The sequence below is a fragment of the Bombus fervidus genome, chromosome 18, assembly GCF_041682495.2.
Source record: "Bombus fervidus isolate BK054 chromosome 18, iyBomFerv1, whole genome shotgun sequence".
In the NCBI taxonomy this organism is placed as follows: Eukaryota; Metazoa; Arthropoda; class Insecta; order Hymenoptera; family Apidae; genus Bombus; species Bombus fervidus.
In genome coordinates, this window is record NC_091534.1 from 4,612,324 (window position 1) to 4,634,292 (window position 21,969).

The 21,969-nt window shown below is 34.1% G+C and overlaps 2 protein-coding genes and 1 non-coding gene across 4 annotated transcripts in view; 1 reads left to right on the plus strand and 2 right to left on the minus strand.

Moving 5' to 3' along the window:
• Nucleotides 1–21,969, plus strand: part of LOC139996450 (fatty acyl-CoA reductase 1-like) — a 294,969-nt gene that overhangs the window by 117,500 nt on the left and 155,500 nt on the right. The window lies entirely within an intron of this gene.
• Nucleotides 108–1,723, minus strand: LOC139996355 (protein claret segregational-like). The gene is made up of 2 exons (XM_074112136.1): nt 625–1,723; nt 108–539 (listed from the first exon to the last, which is right to left on the minus strand). The coding sequence occupies exons 1-2, from the start codon at nt 729–731 to the stop codon at nt 404–406; spliced, it is 243 nt and encodes an 80-aa protein (XP_073968237.1). The 5' UTR covers nt 732–1,723; the 3' UTR covers nt 108–403.
• LOC139996782 (U6atac minor spliceosomal RNA) lies at nt 9,333–9,439 on the minus strand. The gene has a single exon (XR_011802361.1). It is a non-coding gene; the product is annotated as a U6atac minor spliceosomal RNA (small nuclear RNA).

Here is a 21,969-nt window from a genome sequence, read left to right on the forward strand (position 1 = left end):
CATTTTTATCATGTAATATAAAAGAATTCTGTAATATTTTAAATTTTTATGTTACAAATTTGTAAACTTATGACATAGAGGTATGACATAGATATTTTCAAATCTAATCAAGATACTATTTGTTGGAACTTTGTATAATGTTTTGTAGTCATACTCATAGGATAATAACATTAGTCACATATTTTTTCCATTCTGGGATTAGCAATTGTGTACATTGCTAGCAAATCTCAATAAATTCAATGTTTCCTTATAATATTCTTCTAAAGGAGATACATTCAGTAACATCAATGTCTTTGAAGTGCCATCTAAAGACACTATTAACAAATGAGTCGGCTACACAGATATTATAGTTGTCTAAGTGGACTGATCTAACAGAGCTAACTCTACAAAAATATTTTCCAGGTTAACAGTTGAACATTTCATCGAAAGAAAATTCTTGTCTGGTTCCCTTTGATTTTCCACTGTAACTAACTGAATCATAGCCATCAAATTTTCCTACTACGATAGTACACTCATCTAAAAAGTTGATATTACACATCCTGTAGAAAATAAAATAGACGTAATTAAGAAACTGTGCTATATTTGTAAAAATCAAATATTTATATATATATATAAAATACATACACTTTTCCAAGTTCATTTGGAGTTCTAGGTCGGACTCTGCAAAATACCTTGATATTTCCTTTCATTTCTTGTATTGCATTATGGAGGATTCTACACTCTTTGTCCATAGTATGAACCAATGTTTGTAACTCATTTTTAGCTGCATTTCATTTTTTATTCATCTCTCTTTCAACTTCTAAATATATAACTTTATATATATATAGCTTCTAGATCCTTTATTATAAATTCATGTTGTGACAGTGATCGTTTTTGAGACAAGCATTTTTATTTAAATTCTACCAAAATATTTGAAATGCTTTTACATGACTCCTCTGATTTTTTCAAACATTTTGTCAAATTCTCTTTTTCTTCTTGCAATTTATTCATTTCTGCTTTTAATTCTTTGCATTCATTTACAAATGTCTTATTCAGATTTCCATATCCTTCTGCTTTTAGTTTATGTATATTTTCATTTGCCTTTAATGTGTTCTTGAAGTTTACTATATTTTGCCAAAGTTTTTATATATGTGTTTTATCAGTTGTATTTTGGCCTTCATCAGTTTTTGAGGAACAGCATTAGAACGTGCAAGGGACATATTATTTCATATCATTTTTTGATTGTTCTTTTCATAGCAATATTTACTGTGTTGCTAGTTACTTTTGATAAATAAATTTTTGGTTTTGGCAAGCATGATTCCGTCTAAGCATGAAGATCATTTGGATTAATACAATAACAAAAAGAAACTACATATACTTCAGAACATTTAACCAATGTCCATATACGCAAAATCAATATTTCCAGTATTCAAACTACAATATCCATTATTAGACAAGCCCCCTTTTACTGTTCATGGTGCCTCAAATCACATTATATTTAAAACAATAAAACAAACGTAGTTACTTCAATAGTGTGTCACATAAAATTGAAAATATAACGAGCGATATAAACAAATATCTGGCAAACAAATCTCGTTGTGCAAAAAACACAATTAAGTCATTCGTAGTTACACATTTATCAATTATTTGTTTACTTTTAAATTATATTACCTAATTTATTATATTCGTATACACAAAATCAGAATAATCGCGATGCTAATACAAAAAGAAAGGAACAACGTTTTATTTCATTCCATAGCATTCAACAATCGATTAAATAACTGCATTTATTTAAACTGATAGAGATATAAAGATGCAGTACTCGAGTATGTACTATACGAATGTGCTTGCGTTATTAGACAAGGACATAAGAAGTCTCCATGCAGTATCTTCTTTTTATTTCTAAACTGCTTTCTTCATTTTTTCACGCTCTTCATCTTTATATCTATGTAAGATCGTAAATCTTGGGATAATTCAGGTGATCGATTATTAAGTCTGAAAATCGAGTTTTATTGTGAAAGTAATTAGATAAAATACAAAAATAAACAATTGATATCCGTCTATAACAATAAATAACAATAAATTACATAAACGAGAAATAACAAGTCCTGTACAATGTTTATCTGAAAATCGAAAATCGATTTTCAACATCCTGAGCTATCGATCTTTCTCCGTCAGTCTTCAAAATTTTAAATAACTATTCTGTGACCTTGCCTGCTTCTAATGTTAGTCTCTGGCCGTCCGTTTGGGAAATAAGTGCCTCTCAAAAATGGTTGTCCGAAAAACATAAGAGGGTCACTCTGTCAGTGAAACAAAGAACGTCGTGCTACCCGTAAAACAAAGAGTCCCTATCCCACGTGAACTTTAGGGAGTTTACATATATATATATATATATATATATATATATATATATATATATATATATATATATATATATATATATATATATATATATATATATATATATGTACGTATGTATGTATATATGTATGTATGTATATATGTATGTATGTATGTATGTATGTATGTATGTATGTATATATGTATGTATGTATGTATGTATGTATATATGTATGTATGTATGCATGTATGTATGTATGTATATATGTATGTATGTATGCATGTATGTATATATGTATGTATGTATGCATGTATGTATGTATGTATATATGTATGTATGTATGCATGTATGTATGTATGTATATATGTATGTATGTATAAAATTTTATTATAAATTAATATTGTAAATTTATTTTAGGTTGACATTGATTTGTTTATAACTTATAACTAATGAAGATTTAATTGAAATTGGTATAAAAAATGAAGCTGACAGAAAAGCTATATTAAAAGTGATAAATAGATCATAAAAAATCAGCGACATAAAAGGAATTTATTACCTTTTATTAATTATATCTAATTATATATTATTATTTTACTTGTTATATACTAAAGCTGATTTAATGTATAAATTTAAAAATATAATATGTTATGTTATAGCATATTAGTATTATTTCTTATACTAACTTAGTACACTTAAAAACACATATGATACATTTCTATTTTTGCTTATAAAGATACATTTACATACATTTACATACGAAATGGGTGTAAAATTGTTGATTCTTGATGTGTGATAATACTTTATTAATAAGTACACTTTTTTTTTTGCTTTAGGATCAAGCGGAATTGAACGCACATTTAGACAATCATTCCATTCACTATTCTTCATTTGATCTAACTGATTTATTTTTGCCATTATCTCCGCAATATTGTTTTGATCCTATTTAATAAATTATAGAATAATTATATGTAATTTTAACTTAATCATACAGAATTGTGCTGCTATCTTTATCGGATTTAGCTTTTGATAGTTTCTCCTTTAGCGTTAAACGTTTTTTGTCTCTGATCTTTTTCTTGAGGGTAGCTATTTTTAAATAGAGAAGATTATAAGCGAAGCATAAACAATGAAAGATAAAATATATCTTACAAAAAAATGTTGAAAAAGATACCACTTTTGTCTTGGCATAAAAATTCATCTTTTGAATTTTAAAGTACGTAAAAATTGTTCTTTCCTTTGATACAGTAGAATTTGGGTATCTTGATGTATTATCTGTGATAAAATTATTTTCCACATATTGTATAAATGAATTTTGCATAGTATTTAAACATTGAACACCTATGAAATTTATTTTATAATTCAAGTAATTACATTTATTAGGTATATTTGTAAAGGTATATTATTATCTTAGTGCCACTTTGATCTTCTTTTACATCCTTGTTGTTTAATTTTGCTCTCATATTTTCATGAAATTGTACATTACGAATTTGATGAATTTTAGTTAATTGCGTTCTTAATGCTGTAGCACTATTTATATCTTTTGTCAATCCATCTATATATTTATTGGAAAATTCTAATTGCGAGATAATATAAACCTTTTCCTTAAGATACATACTTAATTCTCTGCCCTTTGGTGATCCATTATTTGATTATATACTTAAAGGTTTCTGTATATGTGGAGGCACTCAACAACAAAAACCGCCACTAAACTTTAACTCTAGAACCGGAGAACGATAGCGCAGTGGTTAGCCCACACTCGACCGTGAACCTCCAAACCAGACGGACTCCTCAGCCAAAAAAGGTACATCAGGCTCAGGTCCGAACAGTGCGCGCGTCAAACCAGACAATCTTTCACTCAAAGAGCAAAACAAAAAAAAAAAGTGACAAAAGTGGAAAATATAGCAGTGACACCATCGCTATAAATAAAAAAATAAATAAAATAAAATAAATAACAAATAGGCGACTCAGATAATGAAGCCGAAAGCCACCCTAAACTCAACAACAAAAGCCATTAAACGAAAAATAATCACGCTAAAAACGACCAAAGAAATCAACAATAGCGTAAGACTTTCCGCATATAAGACGCGGAAACTCAATCCACAACCAAACCTGGAGATCAGGAACAAAGGACTATCAGGCAACCTGGAAAACACAGAAGAAGAAGTTCTCTCATTAAACCAAGAAGAAAATAACACACAAGACGCCACCGTCGAAAAGAACGAAGATATGAACAAAACAAGAAGCTCTCCCCCACCAGCAATTCCAACAAAAAACAGATTGGAAGTACTACAATCACAGGAAACCAGTTTATCATTACGTCAGGATCACCCACAATCAATCACAACAAATGAACCACGAATACAAAATACGATCGTGGAAATCATAAGAAAGAAGAACGAAAAAATGCAAAACAAAGCAAGCACGAAGACCACGTCCCTAGTGGAAACTTCACACATCCGAGATAAAACAAACGACACACGGATAAACATCCCCCCCCCTTCCGCCCCGCCGAGGAAGCCGACGATACCACAAGAACAACCTACTCAACCGGTCAAACAAAAAGACCAACCCACATCGACAAAGCCACCGAGGGGAAAGGCACATCATGAACAGCCCACCAGCCACCATACAGAGGAACGATCGGACACCCCTTCACCTGCAAAAGGTAACAGGTCCCCACCAATCAACATAACCCTCCAAGACCCAAAAGACACCGTAGCTCTTATATAAGACATTCTGAAAATCAGAAATTTTCACATCAAGCGAATACACGCTGACAAACACGTACTATACCTACAAAATCTAAACGACTATAACAAAGCAAAAGAAATACTGATCACAACCGACACAGCATTTTACACATACACACCCAAATCACAAAAACAACACACATATTTGCTAAAAAGACTAGACAATAGCTTCACAGAGACAGAAATACATTTCACGAAAGTGTCGCACTTCTCGACAAGAAAATCAAGGGAGAATAATATATTGCTCCCAATTTACATAGTACAAGTGTGCCCCAATAGCAACATAGGAAAACTACTAAAAATCAATAGACTAAATTACTTTAAAGTATCATGGGAAAAAATAAAAAAAAAACGATGTTACTCAATGCCACAAATGCCAACGAATAGGTCACACAGCGCAAAACTGCAACCTAGTTTACCACTGTGTAAAATGCACAGAGCCTCATGGTCCAGGCGAGTGCAAAATAAAAAAAGAAGACGCAGTAACCAAGGACAAAATATTCTGCGTCAACTACAAAAACTACCGACACCCCGCGTCATACAAGGGGTGCCCCACAATCATAGAGTTGCGCAAAAGGCTAGTCGAAAAAATTAAAAAAGACAAAGAAGCAAAAATAAAACGAATTGACCGGATAAGCCGAAAATACACCCCAGAACTGAAGTTTTCGGACGTAGTAAAGCAACAAACAAGGCTAAACCAGGCAATCGAAAATATACCGCAAACAATAAACTTAAACTTAGACCCGCGCGCAAACCAAAGATCAATTACAACCGACTACATCCCCCAAATAACCATTTTAAACGCCCTCGAAGACTTTAAAAAAAGTTTTCTCCAAGCGTTAAAAGAACAACAAAAACAATTAGACGAAATAAAAAAAACATTATCATCGCACGAAGAAATGTTCAACATCATCTTTAACTCTTTAGATATCACAGATGGCAATTAACCAAAACACACCAAACCAACAACTACAGCAAAAAACATATAAATTAAACTTAATACATCTGAAAATAATTGCAATAAATGCCAACTCTCTAATCTCAAACCAAAAAAGATACAGTATGCTAACCCTATTAAATAAAGAAACCCCCGACATCGTACTTATCTCGGAAACAAAATTGAACAAAAGATGCAACGTATTCTTCAAAAACTACTCCATGATAAGACACGACAGACCGAACGCTAGCCAAGGAGGAGGAACGGCAATCCTCATAAAAAACCCTCTGAAGTTCCAAAAAATCCAAAACGACAAAATAACAAGTTTCAAATTCCTAGAAACGACGATCATAAAAATAAAAATAAGCAATAAGGAAAACTTACTTATCACCGCAGCCTACGCAACCTACGGAAACCAAAAAGAATTTAACGACGAATTCAATAAACTCTTCGAACTTTTACTGTTCGACAAACTACTACATAATAGCTGGCGACTTTAATGCAAAACATACAAGCTGGAAAAACGTACTAAACAATACGAGAGGAAACTTCGTCAGAAACTGGCTAGACAAAAAAACATATACTACAAAACAAACCTTTACAGTTCCGAGCTACCCTCTAAAATTCAAAAATCTACGACCAAATAACACTCTCAAAACCCTAGACTACGACAGCGACCATAACGCCATAGTCTTCCACATAAACACATCCGAGTTCCTAATATTGTAAATATGTAAATATTGGAAATATTATAAATAAAACTATTTAACACCCCCTCCCCCTCCCCCCCCAAAGTCACGCAACACACAAAAGTAGACTACAGAAGCGTCCTGTTTTTGCGGCCAAGTTTTCAGGACAGAAACAACAACCAAAAATCAAGAACACACAAAAGCTCCGCTCCCCAGTGGCTTAAATCCAGGAACCCAACACAGAAATAAAATCTCAAAAATTGTAAAAACTCCGATGCACAATACAGCATGACTACGTCGCACCGTCGCGTATCGGTACTTTTGCCTAACACATCTTATTAGAATTCATAGTTTATTGTGAATTACTACAATGTACTAAAAAACAAGTCTTGGCAAAAATAAACGTTAAAAAAAAAAGTTGCTATTCTTTCTCTGTACCTACTTGCGAGTCTGTTAATCTCCTCCTTGATCGTTGGTATTCTCAGGTCTTTCCGAATGTCCTCGTTTCTAACATACAATGGGGCGTTTACTATCGTTCTAAGAATTTTAGCTGGTATTGTCTCAATTTTACTTACATGGCTCATTGCTGCTGTTCCCCATAGTGGAATTCCGTACGTCCAGATTGGTTTTATGATTGTTTTGTATATTTTAAATTTGTTTTCTGTGCTTAATTTGGATTTTTGACTTGTTAGCCAGTGCATTTGTCTTCTTGCTGTCTGTATTTTGTCTATAATTGATTTGATATGCTGTTTCCATGTGAATAGTGTATCTATGTGTAGCCCTAGGTATTTGACTTGCCTTGTTTGTATTATTTGCATGCCGTTCATGAAGATGTTTGGTGTTATCTGTTTTCGCAGTGTGAATGTGTTGTGGTTGCATTTATTAGGGTTATCTTTAATTTGTTTAGCTTGTAGCCACTTTTCTATTTTTGTGATATGTTTTTGTAATATTGTGACTGCTATTACAGGGTTAGTGTGCCTGACTAGTACAGCTGTGTCGTCCGCGAATGTCAGTATTTTGCTATTGGTAGTTGTTGGTATGTTGGCCGTGTATAGTGTGTATAGTATTGGTCCTAAGACGCTTCCTGGAGGAACCCCTGCCTTAATGTCTTTGACTTCGGAGTATGCGTCTTTGATTTTTTTACGAAGGTTCTGGTTATCCCTTTGTAACTGCAAACTCAAGTAGGTCAGCGATTTTGCTCAGGTCTGTCGGCCAGTATGTCGGTCTTCCTGTGGATAATAGATTGAGGTTATTTTTTTTAAATGTATTTTACCAGGACTCTACCTCGAGGTGTAGTGATCCTTGATCCCCATAGTGTGTGCTTGGAGTTGTAGTCTCCCGCTGCGATATACTTGTCTCCTAATTGTTGAAAGTACTCTTCCCACATTTGTGTGTAATTTTGTGTCTCGGTGGTACATATACCGCTGACAGCTGTAAATTGTCGCTGCTAGATTGTACAGTAACGGCGGTTGCTTGTAAATATTCCTTACTAACTTGGCTGTGTAGGTGGTGCTTGATATCGTTTCTTATTATTATTGTGGTCCCTTCGTGAGCTTTTAATGAGGGATGCTTGGTGTCGTATATAGTGTAGTAAGGTACTTTTATGTAGCTTTTTGTGGTGAAGTGCGTTTCTGATACGAGTAATATATCGATGTTGTTGTGATACAGGAATGTTTTAGTTTCTAGGGCCCTCTGTTGTAGACCGTTAGAGTTCCAGGCTACTATTTTAAGCATGTCCATGTTTATTTTTTGCTTAACATGTTTGTAAGTAGTTGCAACATGGCTGTGATTTGTTGCGTTTGTTGTCTGAGGACTGCATTTTGTTCGCTTATCATTTTTGTTAGCATTTCAGTGTTTTTGATGGTTTGTTTTAGTAGTTCTAAGACAGACATATATCGAAATTCATCTTCGTCGAAACTTTCTAGTCTCCAAGCTTCCTACATATGTAGTGTATTTCATTATATTAGATTATATTTTATCATATCAGATTCCACGCAATCGAAATGTCTGTAAACCTACAAAATAATACAAGAATTATTATATAAGAATTATTAAGAATACAAGAATTTACATAAAGTTAGACGATCAAAAGAAATAACAACGAATATGCAATTTTTAAACAAACTTTGAAACCGGTTATTTCACCAGGCCTGCTAAGCTTAGTGTTAATATTCCAGCTGTTGGATTACACGATTTATTGCACAAATTACTACTAAATTATACACGAGCGATTACACGAATGGCGTGTATGACATCATGTCAAATGTAAACGTAAAACGTAAAATGATAATAATCGCGAACATTTACATGGTTTGTTTACAACAGTTTTTCACGCTCGTGGTCCCAGGTGGCGCGATTGAAGTCTGTCCATTGTTCTTTCGTAAAATGATTTACTGAGACGATCCTATAAGTTTCCTAGTTGATTAATCAGACGCTTGGGGAGGCCATTGTCCCTATCACCGTCCACACTGGTATTTTTGGTCCGAGGGGGGCGGCGGTGGAGCGACTGTGGGCTGCCTGACCGCTATCACCCTCCGCCGCGTTACCCGACAAGGGTGTGAGTTTTTCTCTTTCTCCCTTTCCGCCCGCTTCTTTACGAGCGTAACTTGCTCGCAGAAGGTGCGGACAGCTTCGTAAAAAAAAAAATCTGGCAAGTGCCGCCGAAAGGCGACAGTGCTTTATTATTTATATATGTGTTCCATCCTTAGCTAGGGGAATGCTAAACGTATCTCCTTTCATACTACAAAAAAAAATTTTTTTTTTTTAACGTGGAGGAAATCTTCATAGACACCTTCTTTCGCTACCCTGTGTCGGGGGCGAGAAACACAGGAGGAGATGTAGCAGAAGGTAGTGCCGGATTCTTACCGGCTAAAACCTCCACGAAGATCGGGTGGCAGTGTTTGAACATATTTTCTGTGAGTGATCGTCGGGGTCCCTTGGTGCTTACATACGCAAAGACTATCCTTCTGCCTGTTGCATACTATTGACGCGAAATCTTGCGTCGGTCTCCAACTTACGCGAAATGTTGAACCTTTTCCACCCTTTGTGCAAATATATCCACCACCAAGCCGAGATTCGAACTCACGACGCATCGTTATGAAGACATAGACGAAATAGAAAAACACATAGAAATCGCACTCCAAAAGTCTATCCCAATCTTAAAACAAAAAAACTCTTGCGATCCCTATATCAACAATAAAATAAAAGAACTTCAGCGAGACAAAAGCTACATACTCTCCAAAATAAACAATATAAAATACAACTACTCATACGACAAAAGAGAGGAATTGGAATTCCTCAAATACCCACTACACAAAATAAAAGCACAATAGAAACAAGAATTCACAAACTCTATAAACCACTACTGGACAAACAAAATAAAAAACATCTCCAAAAACTCAGCCAACATGTTCCCATAAATAAATCAAATCTTCAGACCAAAAGATCAAAACTCCATCCCACCTCTCAAATTACCCTTTGAGAAAGCCCCCCTTATCCAAGAAGCAGGTATAGCGATATACAATACCAACAAAGACACCGAGGATAATTTCATAATAACTAAAACAACAGAAAAACTAGACATCATCGGCACCCACTTCTCCAAAACACACACACAAAACGAACACATGGGCCGAGAACAACTAAACAGAATCATCATCGCCGAAACAAACAAACTCAAAAACGAAATAAAACAAGACATAACGCTAAATAAAACAGTCTGCACATTCTCAAACGAAAACACCTCAGATAATCCCAAACAACCAGAACTAGAAATAAACTATTTTACAAACTACAATCAACTAAACAAAATCTTCTCCAAACTAAATAATAAAAAATCCTCCAATTTCGACGGCATCCCAAACATCCTACTTAAACGCCTACCGAACAAAATAAAGTGGTACTACACAGTACTCTTTAACAACGCACTAAACAACACATATTTCCCCAGAAAATGGAAAAAAGCCAAAATAATGGCCATCGAAATAAAGAATAAAGACGACTCATCACCCGCAAACCTACGACCTATAAGTCTCCTCCCTAACATAAGCAAAGTATACGAAATTATCATAAACAACCCCCTAACCTCCGTTTGCATAAAAAATAACATAATACCAGAAAATCAATTTGGCTTTCGATACAAACACTCCACAATCCACGCAATAAACAAACTTACGTCGGATATCTGCTGGGCGCTAAACGCAAAACAACGAGTAGCCGCTTGCTTAATAGACCTCGAAAAAGCTTTCGACACAGTCTGGATCCCAGGTCTCATTTACAAATTAATAAAGAAAAACTTCCCTAGACACTTAATCAAAATAGTCTGGGACATGATCACAAACAGAACATTCGTAATGACCGAAGGTTCTCATACATCAAACACAGAATTCGCCATAAAAAATGGACTTCAACAAGGGACAGTGAATTCTCCGTTACTTTTCAGTATCTACAATAGCGACCTACTAAATCTCTTCGACCTGAACAAATCCACCCATAAACGCTCCATAGTCTTCGCAGATGACTTAATCATCTATGTAATAGGCCGCAAAACCAAAGCAATAAAAACAGAGCTACAAGAGCTTTTCGACAAAATCAACGATTACTACCACACATGGAAACTAAGAATCAACGCAGGCAAATGCGAAACCATACTGTTCAGACCCAAGTCAAGTGAAATCGGCCCAGCAGAAAGAGAACACTGCAAAAAATTCCAACTAAGAGAAAAAGCAAACGAAGAGGCACTCATAACGCACAAATACTGCGTAAAATACCTCGGTATAAACATAGACGAAAAACTGAACTACAAACAACACGTCGAAATCCAAATCTCCAAGGCCATTAAAGCGTTCTGGAGAGCAAAAAGATTATTCTACTCCAAACACCTCAAGAGCAAAGTAAAAATTCTATGCTACCAAGCTCTAATCAGACCGATCATATCCTACGGCTGCCCAATCTGGTACAACATATCACCCGCCTTAATGGAAAAAATTCGCGTATTCGAAAGAAAATGCATCAGAGCTTGCCTGAGTACTTACAGATCCGAACACACAGCGGATTCAAAAAATATATAAAAAAGAAAACAATCTACGACCTAGTCAACATTCACCGCATAGACTGTCACATCCTAAAACTAACAAGAAACCACTTCGCGCAAGCGTCAAAAATAAAAGAAAATAGCATAATCTTCAGCTGTTTATTCCCAAATGACCCATACTACAAAAACACACTGACAACAGGCTACATCCGCCCAGAAGCGTTCCTATACCTAGACGAAAAAAAAATACCTCCAAGACCAAAATAACATCCCGATAATTTACCACATAAAAAGAAAAATAGGGATCAAAACCATACTCTACGAGGAAAACTTAAACGGACAGACCCCAGACACCAGGTGGAGACCCTCCCTCTAAAAGACACTAAAGACAATCACAGAAAAAACACAAAAAAATATTGGTGGATACCAAATCCATAATAAAATAAGAGAGAAAACCATTAAATCGACAAAATTCAATTCTGCCTCCGTACAACCTAGATGTAAACTTTGTAAATATTGTAAATAAACCTATTTAACACCCCCTTCCCCCTCAACCCCCCCAAAGTCCCAGAGTACACAAAAAGTAGACTACCGAAGCGTCCTGTTTTTGCGGCTAAGTTTTCAGGACAAAAACAACAACCAAAAACAAGAACACAGAAGCTCCGCTCCCCAGCGGCTTAAATCCAGGAACCCAACACAAGAATGAAAACTCAAAAAATTGTAAAAACTCCGATGCACAATACAGCATGGCTACGTCGTACCGTCGCGTATCGGTACTTTTGCCTAACACACCTTACTGTAATTCATTGTTTATTATGAATCACAAAAATGTATAAAAAAACAAACTTTGGCTAAATAAACGATATTAATAAAAAAAAAAAAAAAAAATTGTGGTTAGCCTTTAGGTTATGAACGTTCGGGACCCAGGTTCGAATCCCCGATGCCTGTAGCCCGATATTTTTCTTTCACGATACAATAATTAGAAAGTAAATACAATAGACCCCCGGCAGCGACATTTACAGCCAACTACAACTATCACGGGCCTCGACCGCTATATCATAAATAATGGAGAATAGATTTTATTTGTAACTACTGAATAGAAATTATTAAATATTCTGTGTAACTCTCACTGTATCAAATGGGGAGTATCTTTGGATATCTGTAGCCGTTTACCACAAACTCCAGGTAATTTCATAAGCATATCAGATAAAAAATGTGTAATTGTAGATTCTTCTTCTCTATTTGGAATAATTTCTAATCGATTACTTGCTACACACATTCGAGGATATGTAAAAACTTTAGATTTGGAAATTGAAAATTTAATTTCACAAAATAAAATTCCATCTTTATTTTTTGGTAAATAATATCCATACAAAAACTTTATACACACACACACATATATATATGTGTATATATATATACAAAAATATATTTGAAAGGAAATTGCAAGATGAATAAACATAGGTGTTGTCGTTTATACCATATTTTTCCAGTGTGTACGTAATTGGTCATAATCTTTGAAAGCACATTTTGCTGGAAGATCTTTAGATACAGATAATAGTTTGCCTTTTTTTGTACTACAGAAAATAAACCAAATATACATATATATTCCAATAAATGGAATAAATTAGTTACCTTGGTAACACATGTACATATGGGAGATTATAACGAGATAAATCACCGTATTCTTTACGGTCTGCTAAAAAATGTGATATAATAGATGGTGAAAGACAGTTTTCAAGTCTTATATATGGAATTTTAAGTATTTCTGAATAAAGTTGCAAATACATTTTCCTTTCTAAAAACTTTTTAATGTTGATATTTTTCACATTATTTTAATATTAGTTATACGAAGAATAAAATTAGATTTTCTATTACCTCCTATAAGTATATCTAATTTTAATGCTCTAGTTCCTTCTAAAATGTTATAAAAATTTTTTCCTTGAACAAAATAATCATCAACTTTATTCCACAAAGGAGCTATCTTAGTTCGTATCGTATACCTAAGACAACTTTTATAAACTTCTGTAGTAACTGATCTTAATTCTTGATACTGACAGAAATAAAAGCCAGTTTATCATTGAAATAATATATTTAGAGTCAACAAAGATTTGTATCTTGAATATACGACTAGTTTAAGATTTCACAAAATTTTGTCCAATCTACCAGTTTCAGAAAATTGTTTATGCGTTATAACAAATATATATCTTTTTGTACCAATTACTGGCGAAGCAATAACGTCAGATATTAAGTGAATAAGTAATCTAAAATTTTATTGTTAGTAAAATATAAAGATCATGAAGATCATTAAGATAATATTATGGAATAGACAATTTTCGAAAGGGCAGAATTTGCCCTTGACTTACCGGCATTTCATTGTTTGCCGGTATCACAATAAAATGTGATTTTGCCGATGGATCATGAACTTCAACAAAATGAATTTCGCAAATTGCACAACATAGGTTACTCATTTCTGGAAATAAAGCGTACAGAACCGATTGTTGTTTTTTTTTTATTCATAAGATTACAAGCATCCATTATATATAATTGCTTGCTATTCTTAATTATTTTATTTTCTTGTAGATCCAATTTATACTAACAATTTTTCAGAAACGTATTTTCGAATGAATAGCCAACATTTAAAATTCTAAAAGTTGTAGTAATATTTTAAATATGATTTTTATGAAGAAGCTTTATTCTCAATTATGTTAAAATTAAACTTGTATGTGAGACATCTAAACTTTTAATATTTAAAAGAAATTTAAAACTTGTTAAATAAAAAGACGACTCTTTTTCTATTACCAACATATTATCTTATTTAGTGGTTACTGAGGAGTTTATATTATGTATATTGGTACGAATCGCTGAACCGCTTTGTTCAATAAAGTGCGCGAGAAATTGATGATAACTACATATTAAGATGTAAGCGTAGCTTTTTTGATAGAGACTTGCTTGAAATTCTCCCTTAGAAAACAAAACATTTTTTAATAACCTTGCATGACTGAATGAAAACCTTTTAATTTATTGTGACTTTTAACGACGAAACTTAAAGTTTTCCAATAGCGTATTTCCTGTACTTTGAATTCTTATTCACTCCTTGCTATAGTACTGACATCGAATTTTTGACCAATATATAGATGTATTTGGCATTTCAGATATGTGAACGTGATTTCAAATTTCGATTCTAAATTGCATATTGATATCGCTAAATATAAGGCCAGATTCATATGTAACACAACGGTTCAGTAATGTTCAATTATGTTGTATGTTCGTAACTTCAAGCCATTTGAAGTAAACGCCGCGTAATTCAAATCTCAACACTATGCATAGCGTATAAATAGTTATCATCGACACCATGCATGTAGTTCTCCCATAAAATGATAGAGATGAATAGCGCGTTCTTACAGGTGAGTTGAAGATCATGTTGAAGGACAGAGATTGTGCTCCACGATATACGACCATGGTACCGAGTAGTGTCGAGGTATCACACTCTCTCTCAGATAATGCAAAAAGTAGGGAGAATACAAATAGTATTCATACATGGAGATATCTATACTAAATACATAAATGTACAATAAGTATAATAGTGTCCTCGACTAACTTTATTTTAGGAAACCAAAAATTGTTGACCTTTTCTTGCAATTTTTCTAATTTTCTAATTTTCGACGCGTAGAATGCGAAAATAAAAGTTTTAAGGCGGGGAATCTACTGGTTTAAAAGTTATGACTATGTAAAACTGAGCATATTTTGGCTATTTTACGGCCATTTTTACACGTTACTTTGACGTCATATTGCTTCTATCCATCATTCAGTTGGTCCGTACAGATGACCAGTGTACTGAAATTTGTGGGAAATTACATAGTTTATACAAGTTCGCAAGTATTTACTAACATAACAGCCGGTCTCATGATACTGCTCTCATCTACTGAACTATAAACTATTTACTGAATTATAAATAGAAATCGATATAGCGAACAAATAAGTTGTAAAACACCTTGAAAATGCTCAGTTTTACAATCATAAACTTCTAACTAACAAGTTCCTTGCATTAAAACTTCGAAGTTTTATTAATATAAAAATTAGAATTGTCTTTTAATTGGCATTATTTAACGAATAGAAAACAGGATAACTAAGTATAATAAAAGAAAATGTAAGCTATGATTTTTATGGTTTGAAATTTATATATATAATACAGTTTCATTTTACTAACAATAAGGGGAATAAAACAAAGAACAATTAGTTAAATTACTAAAAAAAAAAAGTTACCTTTATTCAGATATGATAAGATACATAATTCAAATTAATGTTTAATTATGTAACACTTAAAATACGAAAGAAAGTAAAAAATATACAGAAAAAATGTATTTGATTAGTTTAATATTATGTTTCCATTTACAAATTACTGTAGAAATAGTACTAAAAGTAAAATATTTTATCATTTCCTGATATATACATATACACTTAATTTAACCGTACATAGTGTCACACATTTTAATGTGTGTACGTCATTTTTAAAAAATTATAAAGTATATTCATATAAAAGATGGGTATAAACTAATTTATATATGTACATAATTATGTATATATATATAGATGTGCATGTATTATGGCAAATATATGTGAGTTACTGCAATAATTTCTGTTTCGCAAATTATGCATTGTGTAAAAGCACGGGAGCAATACTGGCATGTTACTAGATGTCTACAAGGTAGAAATATAATTGTTGCTTCTCGTTCCGTGCAAACTTTATACGATCGAGCATTCTTCAATTTTTTATTTTTCTTTTTTCTCCAGAGCAGCTAAAATAGTAAACAGTATATTTAAATATAATATATAATAAAATTTATTATACGTATACTGATTACATACAAATTAAAGAATTTGTGATCAATCTGTGTTTTTATTTTTATTACTTACTTTCTCAACGAGAGTCATCTCGTTTGTTTCATTTTTACCATGGGATCTCTCATGATTCCCAACTGTAATTTCTATTGGTGCCTCAAATAAATGTAATGTACATAAGTATATATTGGAATTATTAATTATACATATGGTTCATGTAAGTTTCTTTTCTTTTTACTTAATTCAACTGAATTTTCATAAAGTTCTTGGCCTGTTACATTATTAATGTGTTCACAGACCCCTACTTTGAATATAGAACAACATCCAGGAGATGAAATTGCATGTCGATTCCACGGATCTTCTCCTTGGACTCCAATTTCCTCTACCAATTTCACAATGATGACAGATAGCCATTACATTTCTTCCGTTGTAGTAGAAGCCTGCATCGGCTAACACTTCTCTTCCAATATATGTATTAGGAAATGTTGCGAATGAATTTAATCTGGATTGGTAACTAGCATAATGCAAATTTTTTAGTTTCGTAACTTTTTATAATCCCAAACGGCTAAGTTCATATGCTGTCGGGTTTTCTACATGTCTTACAAATTGATGGTCATTAAAATCAAACGACTGCGAATATTCTAAACCATAACGACATAATATATTTTTATTTCTTCGTTCTGTCGGTAGAATTTCATCAGGATCTGTTCCAATTGGTACATTGTCGCAGTGTTCAATGCAGACAAATTTGCATTCTGGAGACCATATCTCGTGAACTTGCATGGGAGTACGACCCTCTAACCAGTGACTTACCACCACTCGACACACAAAACATTTGACTGATGAAAGGTTTCCTCTCCTTACGATTGCGTTCGTTTTGTTGAACGTTGGCCCGGGATACCAACAAAACTGCAGCCACCGTTGCTAGGTAGACCCGCGTAGCTGCGACATTGCTCCTGCCCGGGGTTTGATTGTTAACACAATGTGTGTCTCATAATATTTGCACTTTTCTATTAGGTGGAACGTTCATCCCGTGACCGTGGCTACGCTTGGCGACCGGTTGTCGCCTCAAGCCTAAGCTCATTGTCTCAAATTTCGAATAACTCTGTCTGCGTTATTTCGTGAATGCTATTCCAAGTGAATGGTTTTTCCAAGTAATTCCAACGGGGGACCCCGTTGTCCTTTCATCTCTGACATATATATATAATACATTTTCATTTTACTAACAATAAGGGGAATAAAACAAGGAACAATTAGTTTCTGTTTGCATATTATCGCACATTTCAATGTGTGTATGTCATTTGTTAAAAATTATAAAGTATATTCATATAAGAGATATGAACATGCAAGCTTATATATGTAAATAATTATATACATATAGATGTGCGTGCATTAAGCAAAAACTATACGAATTACAGCTACAACTTTTTTTCGGCAAATTATACATTGAGTAAAATTTGGAAAGTAGTAATGGCAAGTTGCTAGATGTCCACGAGGTAGAAATATAATTTCTGCTTCTCGTTCAGTGCAAACTTTACACGATCGTGCATCCTTCAATTCCTGATTTTCTTGCTCCAGAGCAGATAAAATAGTAAACAGTATATTTAAATATAATATATAATACAAATTTATTATACGTATACAGATTACATACAAATGTATGATCTATCTGTGTTTTTATTTTTATTACTTACCTACTTTCTCAATGAGAGTCATCTCGTTTGTTTCCTTTTTATCATCGGATCCCTCATGATTCTCATCTGTAGTTACTATTGGTGCCCCAAATAAATGTAATTTACATAAGTATATATTGGAATTATTAATTATACATATGGTTCATGTAAGTTTCTTTTCTTTTTACTTAATTCAACTGAATTTTCATAAAGTTCTTGGCCTGTTACATTATTAATGTGTTCACAGACCCCTACTTTGAATATAGAACAACATCCAGGAGATGAAATTGCATGTCGATTCCACGGATCTTCTCCTTGGACTCCAATTTCCTCTACCAATTTCACAATGATGACAGATAGCCATTACATTTCTTCCGTTGTAGTAGAAGCCTGCATCGGCTAACACTTCTCTTCCAATATATGTATTAGGAAATGTTGCGAATGAATTTAATCTGGATTGGTAACTAGCATAATGCAAATTTTTTAGTTTCGTAACTTTTTATAATCCCAAACGGCTAAGTTCATATGCTGTCGGGTTTTCTACATGTCTTACAAATTGATGGTCATTAAAATCAAACGACTGCGAATATTCTAAACCATAACGACATAATATATTTTTATTTCTTCGTTCTGTCGGTAGAATTTCATCAGGATCTGTTCCAATTGGTACATTGTCGCAGTGTTCAATGCAGACAAATTTGCATTCTGGAGACCATATCTCGTGAACTTGCATGGGAGTACGACCCTCTAACCAGTGACTTACCACCACTCGACACACAAAACATTTGACTGATGAAAGGTTTCCTCTCCTTACGATTGCGTTCGTTTTGTTGAACGTTGGCCCGGGATACCAACAAAACTGCAGCCACCGTTGCTAGGTAGACCCGCGTAGCTGCGACATTGCTCCTGCCCGGGGTTTGATTGTTAACACAATGTGTGTCTCATAATATTTGCACTTTTCTATTAGGTGGAACGTTCATCCCGTGACCGTGGCTACGCTTGGCGACCGGTTGTCGCCTCAAGCCTAAGCTCATTGTCTCAAATTTCGAATAACTCTGTCTGCGTTATTTCGTGAATGCTATTCCAAGTGAATGGTTTTTCCAAGTAATTCCAACGGGGGACCCCGTTGTCCTTTCATCTCCGACATATATATATAATACATTTTCATTTTACTAACAATAAGGGGAATAAAACAAGGAACAATTAGTTTCTGTTTGCATATTATCGCACATTTCAATGTGTGTATGTCATTTGTTAAAAATTATAAAGTATATTCATATAAGAGATATGAACATGCAAGCTTATATATGTAAATAATTATATACATATAGATGTGCGTGCATTAAGCAAAAACTATACGAATTACAGCTACAACTTCTTTTCGGCAAATTATACATTGAGTAAAATTTGGAAAGTAGTAATGGCAAGTTGCTAGATGTCCACGAGGTAGAAATATAATTTCTGCTTCTCGTTCAGTGCAAACTTTACACGATCGTGCATCCTTCAATTCCTGATTTTCTTGCTCCAGAGCAGATAAAATAGTAAACAGTATATTTAAATATAATATATAATACAAATTTATTATACGTATACAGATTACATACAAATGTATGATCTATCTGTGTTTTTATTTTTATTACTTACCTACTTTCTCAATGAGAGTCATCTCGTTTGTTTCCTTTTTATCATCGGATCCCTCATGATTCTCATCTGTAGTTACTATTGGTGCCTCAAATAAATGTAATTTACATAAGTATATATTGGAATTATTAATTATATATATGGTTCATGTAAGTTTCTTTTCTTTTTACTTAATTCAACTGAATTTTCATAAAGTTCTTGGCCTGTTACATTATTAATGTGTTCACAGACCCCTACTTTGAATATATAACAACATCCAGGAGATGAAATTGCATGTCGATTCCACGGATCTTCTCCTTGGACTCCAATTTCCTCTACCAATTTCACAATGATGACAGATAGCCATATCATTTCTTCTGTTGTAATAGAAGCCTGCATCGGCTAATTCTTCACTTCTCATATATGTATTAGGCCATGTTGGGAATGAATTTAATCTGGATTCGTAACTAGCATATTTCAAATTTTCTAATTACCTAACTTTTGTTGGTCTCAAATGGCTACGTCCTTTAATTGGCACATTACTGTCTGCGGTGCGTTTTCGATTACTTGATTTAGTTTTGTCTGTTGCTTTACTACGTCAGAGAGCTTTAGTTCTGGGGAGTATTTTCGGCTTATCCGGTCAATTCCTTTTATGTTTGCTCCTTTGTCTTTTTTAATTTTATCGGCTAGCTTTTTGCGCAGCTCTATGATTTTGGGGCACCCGTTGTATGACGCGGGGTGTCCGTCGTTTGTGTAGTTAACGCAAAAGATTGTGTCCTTAGTTACTGCGTCTTCTTTTTTTAGTTCGCACTTGCCCGGCTCATGGGGTTCAGTGCATTTTAGACAGCGGTAAAGTAGGTTACAGTTTTGCGCTGTGTAACCTATTCTATGACTTGCGTGGCATTGAGTATCGTCGTTTTTTCCTATTTTTATCTCTGATACTTTAAAGTAATTTAGTCTATTTATTTTTAGTAGTTTTCCCATGTTGCTATTGGGGGATACTTGTACTATTGGGAGCAATATGTTATTCTCCCTTGATTTTCTTGTCGATAAACGCGACACTTTCGTGAAATGTATGTCGTCTATTCCCTCGGTGGCTTTGTCGATGGGGTTGGTCTTTTTGTTTGACCGGTTAAGTAGGTTGTTCTTGAGGTATCGTCGGCTTCCTCGGTGCGGTGAGGGGGGGGGATGTTTATCCGTGTGTCGTTTGTTTTATCTCGAATGTGTGAAGTTTCCACTAGGGACGTGGTCTTCGTGCTTGCTTTGTTTTGCATTTTTTCGTTCTTCTTTCTTATGATTTCCACGATCGTATTTTGTATTCGTGGTTCATTTGTTGTGATTGATTGTGGGTGATCCTGACGTAATGATAAACTGGTTTCCTGTGATTGTAGTACTTCCAATCTGTTTTTTGTTGGAATTGCTGGTGAGAGAGAGAGCTTCAGGGACGCCCTCTCACCAGCAAAAGGTAACAGGCCTCCACCAATTTACATAACCCTCCAAGACCCAAAAGACACCGTAGTTCTTATATAAGACATTCTGAAAATCAGAAATTTTCACATCAAGCGAATACACGCTGACAAACACGTACTATACCTACAAAATCTAAACATTACACATGCACATCCAAATCACAAAAACAACACACATATTTGCTAAAAGGACTAGACAATAGCTTCACAGAAACAGAAATACTGGACGACTTACAAGCCTTACAAATAGACGACATACATCTCACGAAAGTGTCGCGTTTCCTGACAAGAAAATCAAGGGAGAATAACATATTGCTCCCAATCTACATAGTACAAATATCCCCCAATAGCAACATAGGAAAACTACTAAAAGTCAATAGGGAAAAAATCATCATGGGCAAAAATAAGAAAAAACGACGTTACTCAATCTCACAAATGTTATCGAATAGGTTACGCAGATCAAAACTGTAACCTAATTTACCGTTGTCTAAAATGCACTGAGCACCATGGGCCGGGCGAGTGCAAAATAAAAAAAGAAGACGCAGTAAAAAAGGGCAAAATATTCTGCTTTAACTACAATAGCTACGGACACTCCGCGTCATATGAGGGGGGCCCCAAAATCATAGAGCTGCGCAAAAAG